The following is a 9,899-nucleotide window of genomic DNA, read 5'->3' as shown; positions in this document are numbered from 1 at the left end:
TACATGTATTATATTGTATTATATACTACACTACTCACAAGCAGTTAGGGATATTTGACTTTGGGGTGAAATTGGAGAATTCACCCAAAATGCACTATGACATTAAACTGAACTTGACCTTCGCTAAACGTTTGAATGCACACGTCCAACAGTTTAATGTTTCTGTACTTATTCCATAACATGCTGTTAGGTACAATTTGTTTCATCTGAATTGTAATGGAGTACAAAATTGCATGGAAAATTTAAAAAAGTTTATGCTACATTGATATTATATCATGAAAGTGGGGCTTTTAAGTGGAAGCATGCAATGGTTATTTCTTCATCTCCAACACTTTATTAAAACAAAAGCCATAAACACTGATGGGTAGGCCACAAGAAAAAATGTCAATGTCTCAATAACCTGTCAATTGTTAGGTGTCATCTTGGTCTCGTGATGTCAAAATGTGAACAGCCTGATGAGAGACGACTGTTTAAATACAAATACTGAAGCATATTTATATTACAGCCTGGGTTTACTTGTGTCAGCCTACTTTAACATTCGGAACCCAAGTACGTTTATTTAGCTCAGTCCATCTTCTGCTACCTTTAATCTGTAGGCTCATTGAGATATTTGATGGATGGAAGCATTACAGTAGAAGGGAAACACTGAATCTAATCTGATCTGAAGTCTGTGGAGGACATTTCCCCGCCGCGCCACAAGGTGACGGACGCGCACAGTTTGAAGGATGGTTGCGCTCCGAACGAACCGCTGATCTGCAGCCTGCGTGTGTTGTTATCGCTGTCTGCACCAGCTGAGCACGGGAATAACGTGCCCCTGCGATAAATTACAATTAATCTGAACCAACACAGGGCGCTGGTTATTCGGCCGTTTCCACATTAATCTTTATTCACCACCCGGTAAGTGGTTGAGCATCTTCACCTCTCTCTCCATCCATCTTCTGAATAAACGGAATTTGTTCAAAATGTTGTTTATGGGGAAAAAAACAATTGGTAGCAGTTTACACAAATTAACGTTTTATTTAAAGCGTTAATATTTGTAATAAATGGTTGAAACATGTGTTTGTCTTACTCTAATTTTAGTGCTTTTCTTTTTAATATTGCTGCGTAACATTTGCGTAAATTAGATCTGAGCCCTGGCTGTCTGCTCTGTGGCTCCCATCACAGCCCCTCCCTCCTCTTTATTTTAGAACAGTCCTCTAACACAAATGTTTTTAATGTTTGGAGGCGTTATGTCTGAAAATAAGACATTAAGATAAAAGTGTTTTATACAGTGATGTCCAACCGTCTGCGCCTACTGGAATTGCGGATATTGAAAGAGTTGCTTCATAAATGGAGCCTGTTAAAGGTTTTTATTTTATATCATTGTACTTTTTTCCAGTTTTCAGGAGGGTCAGCAAACATGTTCTACACCTGTGGACCTAATGAGGCTATGGTGGTGTCAGGTAAAATGGTCCATTGAAATGTTGATTAAAAGTAGAGAACATGTATATGTGATATTCAAATAATTATATAAGAATAATAACGATGCTTCTGACAGAGCTGTGGATGAATGTGAAACGTGTCACACGAGTTTTTAGATGGTGCGTGATCATCTTAAATCAAACTTTAGCAGAATAAGTTTGTTGCCATGTGTCAATCTTGGTCATGTCTAAACTGATCTGAGGGTCTCTCATCTCCCAGGTTTCTGCCGTTCTCCCCCACTGATGATAGCTGGAGGACGAGTGTTCGTCTTTCCCTGCATTCAGCAGATCCAGAGGTAGGAAAAGATCTGGATCTATATTTATATCAGCTGCTGTCAATTGATTTGATTTACGTTATAACAGTTTGGGCATTTGGCAATATGACTAACAAATGTGTCGTTATAGTGCCAGGATAACTGATGAGGAGACACTGAAGAGTTTGGTCCTTCACCTCTTAATCAAATAAATAAATTAGTAACAACTCCAATGGTTGTGCTGCACATAAAACAGCATTTACAGTTTCTCTCCCCCTGTCAAAACCAACCCAAATCAACCAGGAGACATGAGGGTGGACCAGTGCGTCTCCTCCTCCTGTCAGTTCCAGTGAATCACATGACAGCGGGCTTAATGTTTTGTTTGAGTGTCGTAGCTGCCTTTTGATGCTCGCAGCTCAATACGCACACAAAGTGGATGCTACTAGACTTAATTGTGTGCCATTAGACCATCGGATAATCAATCCATAATCCTGTTTTCCTACATAAGATTCGTCCTGACTCTCTCTGCAGGATTTCCCTGAACACTCTGACTCTGAATGTGAAGAGTGACAAAGTCTACACTCGCCACGGCGTGCCCATCTCCGTCACTGGAATAGCCCAGGTCAGTGTCCCTTCTACCAAGCACGGCAACAAAAAGAGGTATTTACTACTGCGTAGTGAATCAAGCAGCCTGCTTTAAAATACAAAACAATCCGTGATACTATGAATCTTTGTGAACCTACTGAACAAACCCAGTCATCGCGTTCATGTTTCACTGAAACCTTTATAATAAAGACGTCGTCGCGGTTTCCCTACAGATGAAGATCCAGGGTCAGAATAAGCAGATGCTGGCCGCGGCCTGCCAGATGTTCATGGGGAAGTCCGAGGCAGAGATTGCTCATATCGCCTTAGAGACACTGGAGGGTCACCAGCGGGCGATCATCGCCCACCTGACAGTCGAGGTATGTGATAGTTTGTTACATTGTTATTACATTTACTTGAGGTTTCTGAATAATGGATGTCTGGTACCTACTTTGTTTTCAAACCCCAGACATGTCATTGTTGTCAAAATTGTGAAAATGTGACAAGAGATGAATTTAAAATCTATTTAATAACTGTTGATGTCACACTTGATACATTAAAGGCTACGTTCGAGTACTGATGTTGGATTCATTCATCACATCAAAACCTTGACTTCAGCATCACAGTACACATATTTCTGTTACAGGAGATCTACAAGGACCGTAAGAAGTTCTCGGAGCAGGTCTTTAAGGTGGCCTCCTCTGACCTGGTCAACATGGGCATCAGCGTGGTCAGCTACACACTCAAAGACGTTCACGACGACCAGGTACCGCTTCGACCGGCTAACCTTCAGAAAGGGTTTTCAGATTTCCAGCTACGAGCTGCAAAGCCACGCGGTGTGTCGCGCGATTTCGGTGGAATAAACACGCACGTGATCTTTTTCCTCCTCCTGGTTCACAGGATTACCTGCATTCCCTGGGAAAGGGTCGCACGGCCCAGGTTCAGAAAGACGCTCGTATCGGAGAAGCCAATAACAAGAGAGATGCTGTGATAAGGGTGAGATAAACCACGTTGTCTCCATCTTTAAGTCTATTGGTAAGATTTTATTAAGCTGCCAAGAGCATCATTCCAAGAAAAACACATTCTTGTCACGAGGCAGCAGCACAGTTTAATGTTCTGTATTTTTAGAAGCACCAAGACTTGTGTTGCCTCTGGCATGTAGTAGAAGCCATTGTAAGGACCACGTTGTCTTTGGAGAACTCAGTCTTTTTTCGTCTCTTTAGTTTGTTTTGCTTAGTTACCAGATTATTTATCTGAGCTCTTGTCTGTATTTTTAGCATCTTCATCTGAGTTATCCCATTGCAGTTATTCACTCACTCTGTTTTTTCTTTCTTTCACTATTTCTGTTTCTGTACGTATGTGTTTCTCTCTCTCTGCAGGAGGCTCATGCAATGCAAGAGAAAATCTCAGCTCAGTACAGGAACGAGATCGACATGGCAAAGGCCCAGAGGGACTACGAGCTGAAGAAGGCGGCCTATGACATGGAGGTCAACACAAAGAAGGCCGAGTCAGAAATGGCCTACCAGCTGCAGGTACACTAAGTAAATACCCACTGAATACTCTTAGTATTTAATAATTTTAGACTATTTCAAGTTTGTGTTACATAAGTGAGTTATGGTGATTGGATTTTACGCGAGTCCTCATTAATTTATTCCTCCCGTGCCAGGTTGCGAAAACAAAGCAGCGCATCGAGGAGGAGAAGATGCAGGTGCAGGTGGTTGAGCGGACGCAGCAGATCACTCTGCAGGAGCAGGAGATCGCACGCAAGGAGATGGAGCTGGAGGCCAAGGTGAAGAAACCCGCAGAGGCTGAACGATACCGCCTGGAGAAACTGGCCGAGGCTCAGCGGTGAGTTTCAGGCTTACAGCCCCCCTGAACAGCAGGGGGGGTGTTGTGAGTAGGCAGGTGGTCTGTCAGTTTTAGTACCAGTGCTCAAGGCTTGTCAGTACATTTTCCCTGCTGGTGTCTCTAGGCAAGATACTAAATCCCTGTTGGGCTGTAGCGGCGCTGCTGACCCCTGTGGAGGGCCGATGAAACTACAACCACTTTTTTTTTTAATGCTTGTATACTTTAAAGGCTCCTTTTAATTTTAGTGTATAGAACCTCCTCTTATTCCTGTTCATAATGTTAGATAAAGTAGGTCAAACAAGACACGACACGTGGGACTTTTTAATGGAGGGGGGCTATCGATGCCTCCTGACACCCTGACGCTCGCCAATCAATTTGAACCATTTCTGGTTAAAAGGCCGATTTTGCAGCATTGCTATTCATTGTAATGTGATACGTAAGCTGCAGGGCTGGGCGGAGCGCAGCAGATGGTAGGGGAGCAGGGAGAGGGAAAGCTGGGTGGACGGAATTGATTTGGAGCGTCATGCTGGCTTAATCTTCATAGTGAGGTCTGTGAAATGAACGTAGAACTCTCCACTTCCTTTGACGGATACTAAGATAATGAATCAAAAAATAAAAGTCACTACTTCTGCTTTATGTTTTTGTCTTTGTTTATGATATAAGCCACTATGCAAACTTAGTTATATGATACCTGACTTTAGACAGATGTTTAGCATCTGTCACACTCTGCAGCACCAGATGCAGTCCATTCAGATGTTAATGGTAACAGTGCGTATTGACTGGTCGTTACAGGATCTGTCTACCTGTTGGTGGCACAGATGGACCACAGATGGTTCAGCCAGTCTGTTTCTCTGCTCCCTGTCTCACTCTGCATTTCCGTCTCTCTCTTTCTGTCCAGCCTTAAACTGATCATGGAAGCGGAAGCCGAAGCTGAGTCCATCAGGGTGAGTCACGTTAGCGGTCTTTACTCCTCTAGATGGTGTGAGGACATTCATTATTTTACATATCAGTAAGCCCATACTCATGTCTCCTGCAGATTAAAGGCGAGGCTGAGGCGTTTGCAGTGGAGGCCAAGGGTCGCGCAGAGGCAGAGCAGATGGTGAAGAAGGCAGAGGCCTTCCAGCAGTACAAGGAGGGAGCCATGGTGGACATGCTGCTGGAGAAGCTGCCTCTGGTGAGACATTACAGACTTTACAGCTTATTTACAGCTGGCTGTTATTTTATTCATCGCTCGAGTACATGTGTCAGTGACAAATCCATCCCTGGGCGCCGCTCACTGGCCTTATCAGAGCCGAGCTCAGGCTGGGTGTCAGCCGTTTGCAAAGACTATTAGGCATAAACAGCAACATATTAGGAATATAAAATGAAAATAAAAAACAGAAAGAAATGCATCAATGTTGAACCTAGTAACAGCATAACCTTTGTGAAATGGTGGATTTATTAACGGTTCCGTAAAAAGAGCACATTTATTTTTAAAATGCTCCATTTTCCAGCCAAAATATGAAAGTTCCACATATGATTTTTAATCAAAAAGTGCTTAGAATGAATTTATTTTTTTAAGGAAAACACAAAAACTAGGCCAAATAATTATGACATTTTAGAATGTAATCTTGAATGATGCGTTGTGGCTGTATTATTGATGCCCCAATTGTTAATAGGTTTTATGTAATCAATTAAATTTACCAACATTAGTTGATTAAGGGCACGAGAGGATACATGGTTTAACTGTTTAGCACACACACTGTCTTGTTTCCCAGATGTTCACATGTTTAATCTTCCTACGAAGCTCTTTTATTAGGGTTAACATTCTGTATTATCTGTCCTCCACCAGATGGCAGAAGAGATCAGTAGGCCTCTGTGTCAAGCCCACAAAGTCACCATGGTGTCCAGTGGAACTGGAGATGTGGGTGCAGCCAAACTGTCAGGAGAGGTGCTGGACATCATGACCCGGGTCCCTGAGGCAGTGGAGAAACTGACTGGAGTCAGCATCTCATCTCAGGTATCTCATTCTGACGCGTGTCTTTATACACTCAAAGTCAACGATCTGGCTGCGGTTCTAGGTTGTGGTGCTGCTTGAACTCGAGTGGTCTTGTTAACAAATATTGTTGTCACTTTTTTCTGTAGGTGACCTCTCGTACAGGCTGAAGACAATCGACCCAGCCAGAGACCAGGCAGATCCACTCCCCCACTGTTTTATCAGCTGCCTGGACTCTGCATGCATCGGCCTCCTTCCTTTCCTCTCATGTCTGTTTTCACATTCTTTCGAATTATGTGATGTTTTGTATTTGTGGACCTGGCAAACACGTTTTTTTTGTTTTGGTCTTAACGCTCTATCTGGGCCACATTACTGTGCTCCACTGTTTTTTTTCTCGGCCTGTGATTGGATTTACATGGTGCAGCCTAATTTCACAGTCTTACATCCTTTTCGTACCTTTTTTAACAATCACATTTTCTGCCTGTGTGTCACACTGATTGGAGTCTCGTGTCTCTGTTCACTGTCCGTCTCCTGACCTCTGACGTCTCCTCCATTACTAAATGTGTGTGCACTGCCTTGCTGTCGAACCTTAAGTGCATCTTAACATGGATGTTTATCGCAAACATGCATTCAGAACTTTGTATTACTAATGCTACTGACATTACATCATCTAATACTGCAGCATGTGGTTTAAGCTGTCACTCTCTTCTCCTAATGTACGGTCCATTTGACAGAATTCAGATTTAACTGAGTTACTTTAGAGTTTAGGGTCATGGGTGCTTGTAGACAAGTAGTAATAACTGTGATACATCTCTGTGGTATTACTTCATATAACATTCTTGACATCTATAATAGTTTGTAACTGTTTACCCCACTTTTGTCTGGGAGTATATGTGACGCATGCTCACGACCTCCAGCTACTCAGAACTTTCTTCCCTCGGTACTGTTGCGTTGCCATCTCTTTACATGCTTGTCATCTGTGGTCACTAAAATTCATATAGGATGCGGACAGAATTGAAATTCAAGTAAACTGAGCCAAATTCATTGTGTTGACCTCAAAGTAATTACCTGTCTAGACAAGTATATACATAATAATAACAGCACGAATTGCATGGTGCAAGAGAATGTGGAAGCCACTGAATTTATAGATCCAAAGGCTAAGAATATTAACAGTATGAACATTAATATTCTGAAAGCTCATTGCGAGGTAAAACTAATATTTGTACTTTATCAAAAGCAGCCATGGGTTAATCCTTGTATTGGTGTCCATGCTCAACAGCACTAATTTACGGCCAAATATGAGCTTGAATCGGGATTTTCTGAGACATTTACGCCTGCGGCTCTAACCACCAGACTTTTAAGTAACGAGGCAGCGTTTGTGTTATCGTGGCAAAGTACGTAGCAGCTGTCATAGCGTAAATGTGTACTAGAGTAAAAATAAGGTAAACGTGGTGTAAAGTGTAGCTTTATCCCTCATTCTGTTGTGCCAGGGAAAGTACCACAGTGTCATTATGAGTTCTCTGAATCAAAATGTCGAACCATCATTGTTGTTTTTGTTATTTTTTTGATGAAAGTTTGTGTACGGATGAGTCGCTCAGCCATCATATGACTACGTTTGAAATGAAGCCAGCTTGTACTTCAGTTGTACTGATGTTTGAATTCCAGTAGACTTGATCACATTTTAATCAACTGTGCTGTATTATTATTGTTGCTGTTATTAATATTACAACGTTATTATTGTAGTTATTTGTTATAATATCACATTATTACCATTTATTATATTATATTATTATTATAACTATTTATTGCAATGAAGTGAAACTTCATTATGTATAAGTATATTTTACGTCTTGGTTTCAACGCGCCAGTCAATCACCCAGGATGATATGCTAAGCAAGGTTAAGGAGTTGGCTCTGAAGAGTTGGTTCCTGTGTGTTCCACAATTGCCTTAGTCTGCAACCTTATCACACTGTCGCCCTCTACCTCACCATAACCTGTAGGGCTGGGTACTGAAACACGTTTCACAGTATGCATATGTATTGCTTTTTTTTTTTTTTTGTATTTACGTACATTTAAAACACATTTGCTTTCCTTTGGTTGTCATTTGTGTTTAGGGATTAATAGAAAGTCTGAATTTCTTTTTATTGTATATTATGATAGGTGTCAATTTCACAAAAACAATCTTTTTTTTTTCCCCCACATGATGCCCAGCCCTCACTGTTTGTTTATGACCAGCTGTCCAGAAATGGCTTTCTGAAAGAAAATTTTTATTCCTCTGAAGAACTCCACTGTTATTATGCATGCATAGATATATATGTCTCAGTTAAAACTAAGTTAATCTTTATAAATGCATATGTCTTCAACCAGGATGCATATTGAGGAATAACTAAAGCAGGAAGTGATTACACATCGACTAGCTATAATACAGAAAATTTGAACTTTGTTTTTCTGTATTGGGATGTTTTATCCTTGATGAATCTATAAATACATACATATAGATATTTATAGAGTATATGTTTGATTTTTGATACAGCTTCACTGTAGCAGTAATTCACAATACAATAGTAATTTCTAACTCTCAGCCCCTAGTTTCATATAAGGTTTTGGAGTTTTTATTTTACCTCCTGCTGTAATTTGCTGATGATCTTCTGTCAAATTGAAGATACCACTTAGATGCATTTGAATTACTGTCTGTGCTCTTAAGGAAACGTGCGTTTTAAGGAAAATATTATTCTGCAATCCTGTATAAATTATACTTGTCATTAAACGGCAAACGGGAAACTGTTTCCTTTACTGTTTTCTTATACCCTGTCGCCTATTGTCTAGTTACACATCTAGTTACATATGTGCAAGATTTTGTGCTGTTATTTTTGTTCAGGTATTTATCTACTTCAGTGTGAAAAATGTGTTGCTTTTGAATTCTAGCATACAATTTTTTAACAGTTTGTGCTTGTAAAATGCAGCTCCCACATGCATTCTACATGCATGTGTGGTTCCCATTAACACTGGATCGTCTGTTTTCACATGGTGGTGCTAAGCTGCACAGTGTAAATAGCTGCAGCAGCTCAGTTGCAACTACAGGACCTTATATAGGTAATAGTGAATTTGATAACCATGATATGCTAGAAGAATATACCTACACTCCCATTTAAGACGAGAATTTACACAGAAATTGACCAAATGTACTGATGTATACTGAGCCCCACGCAGTAATAATGAATACACCGGAAGGTACTGTAGCTGGTAGCTGTGTGAAGTTAACTGGTGATAGCCAGGCAAACCGGGAAATATGATGATACTGTTAAGCACTGGAGAAAAGCAGGCTTGATTGCTCCTACATTGCCTGAGTTTTACCTTTCATGTTTCTCTTTGAGGATTAATAAAGTGTTACCTCATGTTCTTCAGCTTGAGTAAATCACTTGAACCATCACTACAACTTGTAAGCCTACGTTTAGGGAAGCACGTTTGCTATTACTGGAATTTTGACGTTTTCTTCTTCTTCATCTGTTACCTGTGATCATATTTTTACAGACGGGCAAAAGTACACAGACTAACCATGCTGCCTAAATAATATACCTTCAAAGATTTTACTCAACAGGAAGTCAGAGGGAAATTTAAAATGTATTTATTTACATGTACTACCCATAGTAGTACACTATGACACACTTTAATACGCTACTAAATTGACATATACTTCAGTGTTTTATTGTAATTAGAAGATCTACCTTCTTTTTTAACACGGTCAAAGATGAGTTGGGTGTTAATATGTGTATTTTCTTT

The 9,899-nt window shown here is 40.6% G+C and overlaps 1 protein-coding gene across 2 annotated transcripts; it reads left to right on the top strand.

Annotated features, from left to right (window-relative positions):
• The first annotated feature begins 716 nt into the window (after positions 1–716).
• flot1a (flotillin 1a) lies at positions 717–8,900 on the top strand. 2 transcript variants are annotated; one of them, XM_067479668.1, is made up of 13 exons: positions 717–897; positions 1,386–1,442; positions 1,681–1,756; positions 2,246–2,336; positions 2,533–2,676; positions 2,943–3,062; positions 3,197–3,292; positions 3,676–3,828; positions 3,963–4,144; positions 5,043–5,088; positions 5,181–5,318; positions 5,976–6,143; positions 6,269–8,900. In XM_067479668.1, the coding sequence occupies exons 2-13, from the start codon at positions 1,400–1,402 to the stop codon at positions 6,287–6,289; spliced, it is 1,278 nt and encodes a 425-aa protein (XP_067335769.1). In that variant the 5' UTR covers positions 717–897; positions 1,386–1,399; the 3' UTR covers positions 6,290–8,900. The 2 variants fall into 2 exon arrangements, with proteins under 2 accessions (XP_067335769.1, XP_067335758.1); XM_067479657.1 differs by having other exon boundaries at positions 1,379–1,442.
• Positions 8,901–9,899: the final 999 nt, after the last annotated feature.

Source organism: Channa argus, chromosome 1, assembly GCF_033026475.1.
Source record: "Channa argus isolate prfri chromosome 1, Channa argus male v1.0, whole genome shotgun sequence".
Classification (NCBI taxonomy): Eukaryota; Metazoa; Chordata; class Actinopteri; order Anabantiformes; family Channidae; genus Channa; species Channa argus.
Note: the sequence above shows the minus strand (reverse complement) of the source record. Positions and strands in the feature narration are given on the sequence as shown.